Below are 16,705 nucleotides of genomic sequence, written 5' to 3'. Positions count from 1 at the left end.
TTTTTCATATATAAGATATGGGCACTGCTGTCATCATCAGTCTTAAAGTAACAGAAAGAGCCTGGGACTGCTGCAGTGACAGACCAATGTAATTACCCCTCCCCCTAGGGTAATGCATCAGTATACATCAAGAGATAGATGCCGAATGCATTTAATCAAAAGATGTATCGTCTCTAGTGGGGCTCACTCTAGTGTTGTGTTTAATTTCTCCTGACATTTCACTCATCACAGAGCAGACAGCTTCTTCTGTTAGCTCCCAAGGAAAAGATGGTTTCTGTTTGTTTCTTTTTTTCTGACCAGGCTCATATAACAAGTCGAGGCTTGTGGAGTCTGAATGAGAGGCAGAAATGGAAGGACATATACCTCTCTGAGGGCATATGCAGCAAAGGCTACGTCTCCCTAGCCGGCTCACAGCTCTTTGGGGGACCTTTATTCATTTGGCAGAAATCTGAGACACCAAAACACAGACACCGACTGCTCCCCTTGTACAGACACAGTTCCACTGTGTCTTACCTGACAAAATCTTCAAAAGTCCGAAAAGAGACCATTCCGCCCATCCGCTGACATGGTGGAGTGAATGAGTTGTCCAACAGCACATCGCTGACGCTAGCTACATGAGTCATGCCATAGTGGTTGAGGTTGGAGGAGAAGGACATTCTAAATGGTAATTCAATCAAGTGCATTAGACAAGGAGGGTAGGAGCAAGGACTGGGAGAGTAACAACAGGGAAAAGGAATTAGGGGGAAACTCTGAATTAGGGTCAGGTTGCAGAGCAGATATGGTTTTTACCCACCATGGGTAAGGCTGTTTTGCTACGTTCACATTAACCCTTTCATTTGAATTCTATCTACCCCCACCCCACATATAAACACACACTAACTATATTATCATGCCAAAATTTCTCCAGATAAAAATCTAAGGGCTATCAGGAATTTCATGGCAGTTTTAATACAATGATACTATGGCATGTCTGATGAATAAATAGCACATAGGGGTTAAAAACCATCCTGTATCTTCCCCTTCCCTAAAACATTCCTCATTTTAAAAGGAAGTAAGCAAGCCAAGTGAGTAACTAGGCAACACATAAGGCATTTTTTTCTCTAAGAATAGTAATAGATTAAGTATTTACAGACAGATATAAGCATGTACAACAACAACTCTAAGTCATTTGGAATGGTTTAGTAAATGATTATAAAAACATTTACCATACAGAAACAAGTCACAGTCCATAAAAGAAACTTATGTGGTATTTACTTTTTTCCTTAATGGGCTGACAGAGATAGCAGTTATAAGGATTATAGATCCTCCCTTTCAAAAGAAAGAGAGACATTTTCATCCCCAAACTGCAAAATTTCCGTTTTATATTTAAATACTTCTAAACCAAAGTAAGCATATCTTCGCCAAAAACCCTTGATAAATCCCAGGAGGATACAAAAGGGCAGAGCATGGGTCTCACAGTTTGTGTAAGCATGACAAACAGGTGCTAAATGAAGATGCACGAAAAGAACGGAACTGATTTGTTCACTCTAAAAACATAATGAATCTGTATATTCCTTGATGCACCTGAGCAGTATGTACTGACAAATAATAGTATAAAGTGTGTTTCCAATGCCTAGTCAATCAGAGCAGCCTGTTAGGAAGGGCCAAGCAGAAGGATGCCTCTAGGACTTGCCTGACATGTTACCGGCATACTGATTGGAAGCAAGTTCAAAGTAAGGCAATGGCACCTGAACTTTGGAGAGCTGCCCCCAAATCTCCTTAACTGCACCACCTGCAGTGTTGCAGGGGGAAGAGAGCCAGCAATGTGGACTTGAGATCTGGGAATATACTATACTGCAAATTGTGATTATAAAAGGCAATCGAATTTTTTGTAGAATGGAAGTATTGCTCACACAGACTATAGAGACTGACACTCCCGANTGTTTCCAATGCCTAGTCAATCAGAGCAGCCTGTTAGGAAGGGCCAAGCAGAAGGATGCCTCTAGGACTTGCCTGACATGTTACCGGCATACTGATTGGGAGCAAGTTCAAAGAAAGGCAATGGCACCTGAACTTTGGAGAGCTGCCCCCAAATCTCCTTAACTGCACCACCTGCAGTGTTGCCGGGGGAAGAGAGCCAGCAATGTGGACTTGAGATCTGGGAATATACTATAATGCAAATTGTGATTATAAAAGGCAATCGAATTTTTTTGTAGAATGGAAGTATTGCTCACACAGACTATAGAGACTGACACTCCCGATTTTTATTCCCCTGGCAAACAGTGACTATGAAGAAGGTACTTCACCTTTTGACAGTACTGGGGAATAGAAAGGCAGAGTGGGAGAGGAAACCATTGACACCATGAATGAAACAAACATATGAAACACACAGCAGGCAAGTCTTACACATGGTGCTCACTAGAAACTGGATTCAGAATTATTCAGAACTCCCGAAACACTATCATCCTCTTTTCTAGGATCACCAAATATAATTACTAAAGGAGCAAGTTTGTGAGGCATTAAATCTTTTCTACCTGCCTGGTATCAGACAGGGAAGATAAAAGGGTTCCAGATAACACTTAAAGGGAACTCCCTCTGAGTAAGCTAACAGGGTGTGCTTGTGGAAAACATGGGGTTAAATATCTTTTTCACTCAGCTGAACCCCATGGGAAATATCCACTCTTCAGTTTTCCTCAGCACCGTGTTCATGGGCCAGGACAGCTACAGGCAGGCAGGAACAAACCAAGCCCATTCTCCAAGGGCAGGCAAGAGAACCAAACAAAAGCACTCCCTTTCCTCTCCCCATCCAAATTGGACTTTAAAAGCTATAATGAGTTTTGATCACTTAATATTTAAAAGGAGAGGCACAAAAATAAACATAAGCCTATAAATATTTCAATGTATAACTGATCATGTACAAAGAGCTCGCCAGCAACTTAATATTACTTTAACATTTTGAGGATTCAATCCTAATCAGACTTGTTTTCCTCTCAAACTTGCATTGTGTTGCCTTGCTTAGCTAAGAAGCAAGAAGAACTCAAAATACTAAAATATCACTTGTGCTGTATTGGCATGGAAACCTCTTCCCAGGGCTATACACATCAAAATGTAAATATACCTTTCCAATATGAATCTTATAATAAGTTGAAATAAAACTTGACTTCCATACTATTATGGTACTTTAATGGTTTAGAAAAAGAGCTAACAAACTGATAAAACATGAGATCAGCTATTTCTGCATTTGCATTCCTCTAAGTCTAAAAGGAGAAGCAAATAAGAAAAACTCAAAGCTGAAAAAAATAAGGAACAATTTGCCAGGATAAGAGTAAGTTTAAGGGGTTGTCCTCTGAAAGCCCCAAGCTACACATACAACTTAGCAAAAAAAGGAAAAAGAAAATGAGAGATGTTTGCAGCAAAGTTGAACAACAAGCAGACAACTCCCCTATCGTGTACAGCTAGAGGGGAGCTCTTCCATACTGAGGCTTTTCAAGTATTGCTTTTTTGAACAGCTAAAGAAAAGCTAAAGACATGTTTTCCAGATAGAAAGAATAACTTAGTATTGGGTTGGCCAAAGAGTACACATTTTTCATTTTCACCAATAACTTTATTGATTTGGATATTTTGAGCACGTTGGCTATCTCCCACATGGTATAATTATTGTTCTCAATTAATGTCCTGATTTGATCGCTATCAACTTCAACTGGTTTACCAGACCAAGGAGCATCGTCCTATGAATAGTCTCCAGCACAAAACTTCACAAAGCACTTTTGACACATTCGATCAGTCATAGCACCTTCTCCATACACTGCAAAAAATCTTTTTTTTGCATTTAAGTGCCTTTTTACCTTTCTTGAAATAATAAAGCATAGCATGCTGAAAATGTTGCGTATATTCTTCCATCTTCAATACTGAAGTGGCTATACAAAATTTCCCCAATTTTGATAAGGTTTTTTTAAATGCATGCTGTCACAATACAATCTAACAGAATTGTATGGGATGACGTTAAAGACAAGTAAGTGCTACTAGAGCCATTGTACGGAAAAAAACAAACAAACTTTTTGGCCAACCCAGTACATTCAAAGAAGAGCTGAGGATTGACTCCCTAGCAGAAAATAACATATTAGCTTGTCCATCGCAGTGCTATTTTCCCTCTGATTTCATTATTCTAAGTTAAAAAAAAAAGGTGCTTTCAATCAAAAAAAGGAACTAAATATACGGTACCTGTTTAGCGTGGGGATGTTCCCTCTGTAATTAAACAACCACAGTTAGTTACTGATAGGTTAGTAAAAGCCATAATAAAAGAATTGTCAGAGCAGATACAGACCAGTCGCGAGGAGCTCCAATTTGGCAGCTCTGGCACTCACGCAGACACAATTAAGTGCTCATTACCCTTCAACCTCCAGGGAGCCTCCAAAGAGGCGTGCCTCCTGACCTACCTCACCACAGCAGCTGTTGATGGAAAGGGTTGAAACATATTTACCACAGATTTTTTTATAGCTCTATTACAAAAAAAATTATGCAGAGTAGTGATAAAACACAGGCTCATGAAGATTAATTCATGACACATTCAACTTCGACATGAAATACAATTCTTGACAAGGTTCTTAGAGAATCTTCTTTCTTGTTCCTATTTTACTAAAAATGTAAGAAGGGGGTCCATGGAAGTTGATTCCATAGCTCCTCCCACCTTAATTGCTTTTGTAGAATATGCGATGAACCTACAAATTCTCCTCCAAAGAAAAGAAGCCAGTGGGTTCCCAAGCTGCCTTTCTGAGTCGCTTCCACTGTGCTCTTCCTCCCATAGATACGGGTGGGAGAGTTGCGGTGCTGATGTTGGTGGTGGCGTTGGAAAAGAGGGTATTTTGTAGTTCAGGAGCTTAAAGGAACTGAAAATCATGCAGGAATGTAATAAATGTTCTAAGACTAGCGTGGTGTAATATGTAAAAATTAACTAACACTTTTTAAATTAAATGAGGTTAGGGTAATAATGACATTTAAAAATTGCTGTAAGCTTAAAAACTCTAAGCACCTCATACACAAAACCTTCCCTCAATTTGGCTAGCCCTAGACTTTCCCAATAAAGGGTGTGCCAAAATCGTGAAAGAAAGACTAGGTTAATTATGGAAAGTGCAAAGCCAGCCTCCCGCATTCTCTTTGGTCTTTGCCACTAACTCTTTTTGTTTCTTAATATGGTCTCAGTCATTTCCTCAACTCAAAAAAAGACAAATTAAACCCCTTATTTCCAATGTTAAGAGGCCAAAGTTATACTTACCGCCCACAATTTAAGAGTACTGTAAGGGGCTTGATTGGTTGATATCTTAACATTCTTTTATCAGCATTTAATCATTGTTGGGGTTTTCTGGCACACAGAGGACTTAATGGGCAGAACATAGTGGGTGGTGGTGATGATATGTGGGAAGGAGGAGAGAGGGAGGGAAATGATGCACTTTCCATGGCAGTGCAAGGAGCAGAACAGACTGAGCTGGCCATATAAATAAAAGGCTGTGACATATCACTGCACACAAACTGTATACCTCGTGTGATTTGTGAGTAGCAATGCTCTCTGCATCAAACCTGTATCACAGAGTGAATTCATAAGGCAGCAAGAGCAACCTCAGAGTGCAAAAACCTGCACCTTTGCTGTCTGGAGTCTTTGAGGCCCTCACTAGAGGGAATAGGTTTCATTTTACAAGACAGCATTAGTGATAATGCACTGGGCCCTCATCAACAAACAAAAAGTACACATAGGTTCTAGAGCAGAGAGAGGTGAAACTAAGAAAACTAAACATAGATGCTAATGAGAATATAGGAAAGTCCTCCTTTTGAGATATAAAGGATTATAAAGAAAGCAGTCACCTGTACCATCCCTTCCCATGAACCTCATTTCACTGAATTCAGAGAGAAGAACCCTATAACCAAAGCAATCTCAGGCTCTATCTATCTAGGTTTCTGGAATTTAGAAACCGGTATAATCTCTCTCAACTGTTAACCAATTTCTTAAACTAATAAAATGGTCTCACTGCTTCTGTAGCTCCACTCTAATCCCTTAGGGAGTCCTCACAGGATGGGGGCCAAGTTTTCAGCAGAAAAGGGCCTGAATTGAAAAGAACACCACGGACGAAAAGCCAGCCCTTCTCCATCAGCAACTCTCGAGCTCTCATAGGGAGCCCCCTGCTGCTTTGTTATAGAAATTGTGCACCATCTACACAGCATGGGGTATGAAACACTCCCAACATCTCCAGTTTTTAAAGGAATGGCACAATCAATCATGTAATAGGCAAGCTTAGAGGCAGCTTTTCCTTTTGGGTATAATAAGAATCTCTGGGGCCGGAGGGGAGATGAGCAGGGAAGGAAGGATAATTTCTCTATTACCAGGTAAGTACTTAGCCATGGCCATAATGATCATTTATATATATTGTTACCTTATACAGGGGCTATTGGATCAATTTAAGAATATGACCAATGTGGTGTACTGCACACACTGTGATACACTAGACAGCTAGATGCGTGGTCTGCACAAAAATAAACAATCAAGGAAGAGACTGTATATGAGTCAAATATTCCCATTTATGTGGCTAAAAATAAAATCTACCACATTCCGCTGCATACCAATCATGCAAAAATTGTCCAATTGCTCAATCTCTGATAAGGCAGTCAACTGCATTTTCAAATACATGGGATATAAATTCACTTTTCATAAGACATTTGCTGTTTAGACCATTCCAAGCACTTAGGATGACTCTTCATTCACAATGTTTGATAAATATTGCAACCATTTTCTTTCCAGTAGAATAGCTCCATTTTACAGATGTGCTAACTGAGAAACCAAAGGGGATGCTTTCCAAGGACATTGTTCAACATGTGCCATAAACCAGAATCTAAACCTGGCAATTTCTCATCCCGGTTTCCAAGGCCAGCATTCTACATCAATATAAAATAAATTTAAAGAAGGATGAGAGAAATCCTTTGAATTCTGAACTTCCTGGCATTAGGTCACCTCTGATTTTATTGATCTGTCTGCCTAGAATGGCTGGAGAGCCTCCTTCAATATGAATGCAAAGTCAGAGTTGCTGCCTGCTAGCCGAACCCTCTTTATTTAAGGAACACTGACTTCTCTGGCAGTCACAAGATCTCTGAGCTTTTTACCATCCCTTCCAGCTGAATCTCATTTTGCTTGATTCTCCCTGGCCCCAAATAAATCTTTTATCACATAAAAATGCTCCCAATTCTTTTGCCTTCTATCTTGAAGGGGGGGAAAGACCCTATTTGAAAATGATGGGGATGCATGCAAACAAGCAGTGGTTACACCAAGCTGTGACTGAGAGCAATATAGGGCAAATCTTTTGAAATCAGGCAGCAAAGCAGAATCAGAAGAGGTCGGCTGAATAACCTACTAGCAGTCACCAACAGCAGTACCATAGGAGAAAGAGCAATTTGACTAGCTGTGATCAGTGGTGGTCTCCTTGCATGACTATATTTCTGCAGGAGAATCCAAATCAAGAGCTATAAACACATCTGAACCATGTATTTCTACTGGCATCTCCCCTACCACCTCCTTGCAATTCAGATGCCCTGATTCCATTGCAGAGCTTCAGTTTATAATAAAATGATCACTGATTCATTCATTTGCATCCCCTTTAAAGCCCTTTCTTTGCTCTGCTAGACGACTTTGCTCTTTCTAAAACAAGTATGCCACAGAGCTATAGCATATTACTGCTGCCTGTTGTATAATTAGCTACAAACCCACAGCACAAAACTACAGGGATTTACAGGTGCCCTGGATTCTGCTTTTCCTTCCCCCTGGAATCAGCTAGTCTTCCTTGACAAGAAGGGACCTTGGGCTACTCTAATAATATATTGAGAGTTTGAGACTCGTCTCTCCAACCTTACAAGTCTAGAGTGCCAAAATAACACAGCGGAGACTAGCAGCTGAGCCATGGATACAGGAAAGCACTTTGGTAAGCACTTAAACCTGCTGAGAATCTCCTCTTCTCCCAGATGCTTGCATCTTATCAGCAGACTACCCTGAATGAAAGAAGCAAGCACTGAAGGATTTTATTTATTTATAGCTCTTTCTGGCCTGCTAACTACAACCAAGCTCTCCTGCTGCTAAAAAATGCTACAAGTTGGGTGACTTTTGAGTGTCTCAGTAGGATCCAAAGAAGGTTCTAATCTCTGGATGTCAAAGATTATCAGAATCCTCAAAAATGGCAGCAGGCTGCTGATTAGTCGCATGGCAGGCTTCCGATTCCTGAACTTCCTCACACCCTTCTTCATAAAAAGAAGGTCCAGAGGACACACACTGGCAGCTAAATGTTGCAGGTGCCAAGCGGCCTAAACACGACCAAAACATGTGCTATCAGGGGAGAGCACAGCCGACCTCTTCTGCATGTGAGACATGAAAAAATGGAAAGGACTTGAATTAAAACACTATAACAAAGAAGGCCAAATTCACAAGGAGCAAAGAGCAGAAATGGTACAATACAACTCAACTAAGCCATGGATTTCCATCCAAAAAATAGGTGGAAATAAACACCAATAGGTCCTCGCCCATTACGTATGTATAAAAACATACAAAATACACTTTCATCTCCTGCATCAATTTGATGCTTCTTATTTGAACCACTGATAAAGTTACTTTTAAAATGAACTGTTTGTTAATACATATGACTCATGAAAATCATTGGGAGTTTTAAATTTTAAAGTCCCAGACTGTCTTAATACATATAGCCATATGCATAGTCAGAGTTTATGGGATAATGTACTTTACATGATCATATAAATAGAGCTATATTTTACAAGATCAAATACAGAAGCTGACTGAACAACTTATCTGTTTCCAAATTATTCTCAGTAACTTAATATGCCCACGGCTAAGTGAAATCCTGAATGTTGAATGATTTGATGAATTGTCAAGAATAAAGACATTCAGGAGGACACTTTAGTGTAACAAACGTTTCCTTCACTAGTCCCAGTGAGTGATAAAGCAGAGTCTCAGAATGGGGAAAAAGACAAACACACACACCTCAGGCTCTAAACCCTGAACCTAACCAGAAAAGAACGAGAAAAAGCTTAATAATATAGCCTGGGCTCCGGGATGAATTTATGTAAAATATTAGTGGAATTCACTAAAGAGCTGGGCTGATGGAATCTTAGACAAGAGAATCAAGTCCTGAAAGTCTGTATAATAATAAAATGTTTTCCTAGTGCAGACCAGCTGTCCAGACTATTTGTGCACCAAGAAAAACGACTAAAGAAACTCATCCACTTCTTTAAAAACCATTTGCTAACTAGTTACAAGTCACCTTTAAAAAACAAACAAAAACAAAGCAAAAATCGCCTCCTTTCAAAATAATTCACCTACAGTAGGACGTGGCCTTTCAACAGTAAGAAGATACAGAAAAAGACATACACACGTGCCACATGTGTATAGGTTTCCTATTATGCTTAGGTCAAGAAAGTCTCTACAGCTGCTGCTACTCAAGGGAATTTAAGAAGAAAAGGGTATATTTACACCAGGAGCTTCCCTGAGTGAAGCTCTAATAACTGGATCCTTTGGTGAATAAGACCTGGGAATGCCAAATAAATTGCAACTGCAATTCCTTGAAAAAACTTGAAAGTCTTCAGTAGAAGATCAAGAAGATAACATACCTTGACTGAAGCCCACCTAGCAAGAAGGATGATGCAAAGTCATTGAGATCAAAAGTAGTTTTCTTTTTTTTTAAGATTTTATTTATTTATCTTAGAGGGGAAGGGAAGGAGAGAGAGAGAGAGAGAGAGAGAGAGAGAAATATCAATGTATGGTTGCCTCTCGTGCATCCCCTGCAGGGAACCGGGAACTGGCCTACAACCCAGGCATGTGCCCTGACTGGGAATCGAACCACAATCAATCCACTGAGCTACACCAGCCAGGGCAAAAGTAGTTTTCAATTAGCAATAATTGTGCCTTAGATAAACCTCATTGGCTACATTACTACCACTGTGCAAAGTTTAAAATTAAAAATAAACTCTTTAATGATCTGCTTCTTTTTTGAAATATTGAGAGCAGTATGAGAAAAAACAAAGCCAAATTATACTGAAACACAGAGGTAACTAAATGTCAAGTAAAAGTTTCAGTCAAGCAAAATGAGTAAGTGCTAGAGATCTGTTGTACAACATTGCACTTAAGAGTCAATATTGTACACTTAAAATTTTCTTAAGAGGGTAGATCTCAGGTTAAATGTTCTTTCCACAGTAAAATAAAAACATTTTAAACTATTAAAAAATACCAAGCAATACAAAGTCCTATAATAAATTTAAACAAAAATAAAAAGGTACGAAACACATTAGCTACCCACTAACTGCCCAAGTGTGCCCCTCCCATAAAAGCAAGGTTAGGGGGTAGGGCTTCTCCCTTCCCAGAGGCTGCTCCACTTACGTGCAATGGAAATTACTTGTGTTTTGCCTACTTCCCTAAAAACCAAAACATGTTCTACACGGGTCTTCAACCCAAACAGTAGCAGACATTCTCCCCCCAAAATTACTCTGCTGTTGTCAGTTTGCAGACAGAAAGCCATGCGTCATCGTGACCCATGAGGGCTAAATCACTAGTCAAAAACAAACTGCAGGGATGGAATTCTACCAGGAGATCCCATACACAGCAGGAAACTGGAATCTTGCTTTGCTAATGCACTGTAGAAAGATGTATTCACTTCTAAGGACTTGCTGGGCACATGTAGTCTATTTGAAATGAATACCTGAATAGGAATGTAAAGACCAAGTGCCAAGAAAGAAAATGCAAAAATTGGTTAAAAAATGTATCTATTTTCTCCCCCAAGAATTTTTGCTTTGTTAACCCCAATTGGAAAAATACTATAAAACTGTGTTTTACATTGATGAGTATGTATACTCCTATATCTATTCTCTGTTCTCACTGAATATTTTTAAAAGTATGCATTAAGTAACACAGCAGAATATCTATAATATCAGATGTGGATAATTCCTGTAATTACTAAGAACAACTAACATAAGAAGAGTTTTGTTTTGTTTTGTTTTGTTTTAATCTCTCCAAGGGTTACTACTATTAACATAAAATAAAGAGTACTTAGTATAATAGTCCTAATTAATTTTTGGTCTAGTGCTGGGCTGTCCATGTGGCTAGGAAGACTTGAAATATGGCTAATTTGTATCAAGACATGCTGTGAATATAAAATATACTATAAATTTCAAAGACTTAGAAGAATGAAAGCTATCTCATAATTTTTATTATATATTGAAATAGCATTGATTATAATGGGTTAAATATAATGTTGTTAAAAGTAATTTTATGTTTTTATTACCCTTTTAAATGTGGCCAACAGAAAATCTGAAATTACACATGTGGCTTACATTACACAGTAGTGCCCCTTATTTGCACTTTCATTCTGTGGTTTCATTTGCCCCCGTCAGCCAAGGTCTGAAAATATCAAATGGAAAATTCCAGAAATAAACAATTTGTAAGTTTTAAATTGTGCACTGTTCTGAGTACCCTACTTCATTTCATCACATAGTCATTGTCTCATTTCGTATCATCACAAGAAGGGTAAGCATAACAAAGTAAGATATTTTGAAAGGAAGACTACACTCACATAACTTTTATGATATTGTTCTAACGATTCTTTTATTATTAGTTATTGATGTTAATTACTTACTGTGCCTAATTTATAAATTAAACTTACCACAGGTGTGTGTATACAAGGAAAAACCAGTATATATAGGGTTTGGCACTATCCCTGCTTTCGGGCGTCCACTGGGGGGCTTGGAATGCATCCTCCAAGGGCAAGGGGACTGCTGTGTTGGTGTTGCACAGTGCTTGGTCTAGCAACAGTGATTCTCAATTGTAGTTGTTCATCAGAATTATCAGACCTTTTTCAAAAAGTGGTCCCCTGGACTCTGGTTCAAAACAAGTCAGAATCTTGGGAGTCAGGACCCCACGATATGTATTTTTATAACACTTTCTAGATAATTCTTAGAATCATTAACTTAGAGGTTAGTGGACATAATCATGTCCTGGAGCCTTACAGGACAGGGAGTGGAATGCACACTGGTAAATAGTCTCCTGTAACTTATTTCTGTAGAATAAGAAACAATATGCTTATTACCTGCTTGTTTAAAATAGTAAGAACAGAAAAGAATAATAGTATTGGAGTTAGGAAAAAAGTTGGAACTCGGCTCAAAACTAGCTAAAAACTTAGAGTCCCTAGAATTTTTTTTTTGGTAAACCAGGAAGGCCTATTATATAATAAAGACTTTGGCCTTTATGCCTGGTGAGAGAGAGAGAGAGAATAAATCCTCAAAATTTCTCAAGTAACAGAAGTGTCTTCATTATTCATGAGCCCCTTGGATCACACCTGAATTTATGCTCAGAGATGAAATAACTCAGGACAAAGGCTGCTCACTAGAAGGACCCAACATGTATTAGAGGGTTGGGGGCTTTGAGCCAGATGGACCTCTGTGGAGGAGGGAGAGGTTGGAGATCACGTTTAATCATGTGGCCAATGATTCTATCAGTCAGGCCATTGTAATGGAACCCTGATAAAAATTCTGGACACTGAAGCTCAATGAAACTTCTCGGTCAGTGAACACACTGATATGATGGTAGGATGACATACCCTGGTTCCACAGGAAAAGAGCAGAAAAGCTCTGTGTTCATGGCCCACCCAGACCTTACTCGATGTGTCTCTTCACTTGGCTGGTCCTGATCTGTGTCCTTTATAACAAAATTGTGATCATAAGTATAATGCTTTCCTGAGTTCCATCAAGTTGTTCTAATGAAATGTTGAAACTGAGGGTACCATGGAAGCTCCCAAATTTGTAGCCAATTGGTCAAAAATGTGGTGGCCTTGGAAACCCACCAGTGGCCTCATCTGAATTAGGAGCAGTTTTGTAGAGAACTGAGCCCATAACTCTCGTATCTGCTCTAATTTGAGGTGGTTAGTATCAGGATTGAATTGCAGTATACCAGTTGGTGTCAGAATAAGGTCACAATTCCACACTGTAACAAAAACACTTGCAAGAAAATATAAAATCTTCTAAAACAAAATTCAGCCCTGGCTGGTGTAGCTCAGTGGATTGAGCACAGGCCTGCAAACCAGAGGATCACGGTTCGATTCCCAGTCAGGGCACATGTCTGGGTTGCAGGCCAGTTCCCAGCAGGCGACACATGAGAGGCAACCATACATGGATATTTCTCTTTTCCTCTCTCCTACCCTTCCCCTCTAAAGATAAATAAATAAAATCTTTAAAAAATAAAAATAAAACAAAATTCAACGTGTAATTACTGAATAAATTATACTGTAACCTGAATATCATTCTGTGATTTGACATTTTAAACTCCTACACTAACAGGAACTTTAGATCTAAAAAAAGCATTAGAGTAGTTTTTACATTTTTCTGGCTGTTAGAAGGTTATTTTCTTTGCTCCTTTGTCTTTATCTTTACTTTTAAACCTATACAATAATAATGACAATAATAGTAGTAATAATCCAGCAGTGCATCATTTTATATACACACAACCAAAGACTTTTCAGAGGTGAAAGAATTACAGTCTGTCCAAGTCTGGTCTTTTATCCATGGGGGTGTGTACACTTCAGATGTTGGGAGGGACAAGTGTACAAAGTTTGAAACCATATCAGAAATAATTAAGATTCACAGCCTTGAGATAGAAAGGTGAAAAAGATTTCTTAACAGTTAAGAAGCATCTGTCTCATTTTCCAGTCGACTATCCCTCACCAAACTGGACACATATCCACAAATAAAAAAGTAGGACAGGGAAAGCAATTCAGAAAGACAGGGGGAGCGATGAGGAGAGAAGGAAATCACAAACGGCTCTGCAGCCTGACTACAAATCACTGCCCAAAGGGAAGAGGTAGTAGGAAGCAGGAAGAAAAGGAGGATGTCCTGAGAATTACAAAGAGCAGTAACTATAGCATGTAGTTCTCTACAATTATTCAAGGGATGCAGGAAAAGAAAGGCGACTGAGGGCTGAGCCCAGTGTGCCGTGAGTGCTTCGCCACTCGCTGAAGGACAACCATTCGTTTCTAGAAAATGAGATTCTGAAATCCATGGAGGCAAAAATGCACCAAGAGATGCTTGTGAAATCAAGGACACAACGCTTTTCTCTGGCAGCTGTAAGGTATATTTGAGGTAGAGAAGCGAAAGGATCTTCTGAGACAAAGAAGAGAAGTACTTTTCCCGAAGATGCCTCTCTGCTCTCCTGCTGACCCATGCTGGATCAACAGTGGCATCCAGTGGCCGAAAGTCTCAGCACAGACTTCTTTGTCTCCAGGACGGGTTTCCACTGCTTTGGGTGAAGTGGCAATTCAGAACAAAGCTATTTCTGGTGTCTGTGACTGAGGGTCCCCAAAGACACGGTACTTTGTAATATAAAGTGAAGAACCAAAGGCTATAAAGAAGAAATGGAGGGGGCAGCTTAAGATTGGCTCTGGTATTTATATTTCCTATGGTATTACTAAAAAGAATGAAAATACAAAAGGGGATGAACGTATGTGCAGGTAGAATTCCTAGGTTTTCACTGCTTCAGAATAGTTTAAAAATAAATGAGTAAACAAGATAAAGCGTTTTCATTTTAAAACCAACGCAATACTAAAACAAATTTCTTTATGTACATTTTATTCTTTTAAGAACTTAGAAAGGGAAAAATAGTGGAATTAAAATGACTTAATTAAATAATTTACTTTTAATTTAACTTTGCTCTGGAGTGTGATTTTCAAAAACTGAGTGTCAATTGCTAAATTCAGATGTCTGTTTTTAGGGAGATAGTGAAATTGGATTAGGTATAACTTAATCCATAGAAAAACATATTGAAAAGGAAAGCATTCTAGCAAAGATATTTTTATATCCAAATGTTCACTTCGACTGCTAAAAAAGTAATTCTCTGGCCAAGTTCCATCAAGTACAATGCTAGTAAATTTTTTCTAACTTGAAAAGAACTATGTTTCCTTAGTGACAAACTGTAAATAAGCAAAAATAAATAAAGTAATCCTAAATTTGTATCTCAATTAGACCATACTGTATCTCTTAAGGTCAAAGGTCAAAAAAGATTGAGCAGAGGAGACTCTTCTCTCATGGTTTAAAGTTGTTCATTTTCTGCTCTACATTTCTAGCTGTAAAAAACATGGGACTGTCATACGCACTACCCCCCTTAGCTCTCCTGATGGAGTGCTGGCCGGCTCAGGTGCACATATCCGCTGAAACTCACCTGTTCGGATGGGACGTGGGCAGCATGAACTGGAATTCCACCACACAGGTGTTGTCCTTAAGCTGGCGGTGCTGCACGCTGTTTAGTTCATAGGCAATATAAGCCCTTCGAACATACACCTGGTTAAAAAGTAATCCTCAGTAAATACACTTTAAAAACAGAAGCTAAGAGATGAAGCCCAGGAAAAAGACAGTCTTGAAAAGAGGTATCTGATAGAGAAGGTGGCCTGTGATGACGGAAGTCTGAAGGCTCTGTATAAAAATACTTGCTTTAATTAACAAATCTGGAATCTTAAAACTATACCCATGACTATAAATGAAAACCAAACTGGCCTGCTTAGCTGGACACCTCTAGGTGTGCCATAAGCCTTTCACACTAACCTAAACACAGGAGAAGGTTGGCTCTTGAGCAAAAGAGAGCATATAGAATCACAACTTATTAACTCATTATGCATGATCATTTCAACAGAAGATAAAAGCAAGCAGTGAAAAAAATGAAAGGCGTGGATTCTGGGCCACTTGAGGAGTGGAGATAGAAGACAGAAAGAATTACAGGATAGTCCAGTCTTTTTACTACCTTGTTCCTCTGTTTTGCTTAGTTTTCCCATTGCCCAAAATAAATTTTAGATTATTTATATGCCCCAAACACAAGGCAAAAGCACTAGGGCATAATTTGATATACAATACCTCAAACACACTACTTGACTCAAGAGTTAAAAGAAACAGCAACAGGCTATATCTCAGCAAAACCATCAGTCCAGCCTTATGCACTTCACAGACAATTTGCCAAGCACATAAAATGCTACATGGAATTCTATCAGCATCTGGGGTATACAAGGAGATTTCTCATTAAATGGCATGAGAGAACTGTAAAACACTTAGATATTTTTAAAATTTGGTATTTACTGAGTAGGATACATTACACTCTATCCACAGAATACAAATAGAGTGACTCAAAAGAGCTCGCAACAGACTGTAGTGATGTCATATTATGTAAGATCATCTAAAACGCTCCTTCTCCACATCTTCAAAAAATACCCGCTTGGCAATTGTACAGCAGTACTCAGGGCCTGCAGTTTTTGTGCTTAATGAGGGAGTGAGCTGTAGTGGAAACAGAAAAGTCTGCGAGTTAGATCCAAATGCAAACTCTTCCACTCATTATCTGTGTGAATTTAGACAAGTCACTTAACCTCTCAGTCTCCCTTTCTTACTTCATGAAGTAATTGTAGGATTAAATGAGAAAAATAAAGTAAAGCATCTAAAACACAGTTCATTAAATGTTATGACATTTTCCCTGTGATGAAATATTTCATAAGAGCTGCTTGACAATTCAGGATACAAGTAAAATCCATTTATTTGGCCTAAATCACAAAATGGTACATGTTCTGATCAGCCCTATATTTCATTGTATTATAGGAAATCCTAATTCATTATGAAATGGGATAATGAAATAGAACTAGATAGAGAATATTAAAAAGTGCAGGCAGCT

At 38.8% G+C, this 16,705-nt stretch overlaps 1 protein-coding gene and 1 pseudogene across 5 annotated transcripts in view; both read right to left on the bottom strand.

Annotated features, from left to right (window-relative positions):
* ACACA (acetyl-CoA carboxylase alpha) overlaps positions 1-16,705 on the bottom strand; it is a 229,585-nt gene that overhangs the window by 121,469 nt on the left and 91,411 nt on the right. For 4 of the 5 annotated variants that reach the window (XM_037070311.1, XM_037070313.1, XM_037070309.1 and 1 more), the window contains 3 exons: positions 15,218-15,336; positions 4,201-4,224; positions 514-657 (listed from right to left, as the gene is read on the bottom strand). In XM_037070311.1, the coding sequence (XP_036926206.1) occupies positions 514-657; positions 4,201-4,224; positions 15,218-15,336 (287 nt within the window). The remainder of the gene's footprint in view (positions 1-513; positions 658-4,200; positions 4,225-15,217; positions 15,337-16,705) is intronic. The other variant, XM_037070308.1, reaches the window with a different exon arrangement.
* Positions 9,800-9,970, bottom strand: LOC119003835 (uncharacterized; annotated as a pseudogene).

The sequence above is a fragment of the Sturnira hondurensis genome, unplaced genomic scaffold, assembly GCF_014824575.4.
Source record: "Sturnira hondurensis isolate 20B ecotype Veracruz unplaced genomic scaffold, ASM1482457v3 Scaffold0018728, whole genome shotgun sequence".
In the NCBI taxonomy this organism is placed as follows: domain Eukaryota; kingdom Metazoa; phylum Chordata; class Mammalia; order Chiroptera; family Phyllostomidae; genus Sturnira; species Sturnira hondurensis.
This window is presented reverse-complemented; position numbering and strand designations above follow the sequence as displayed.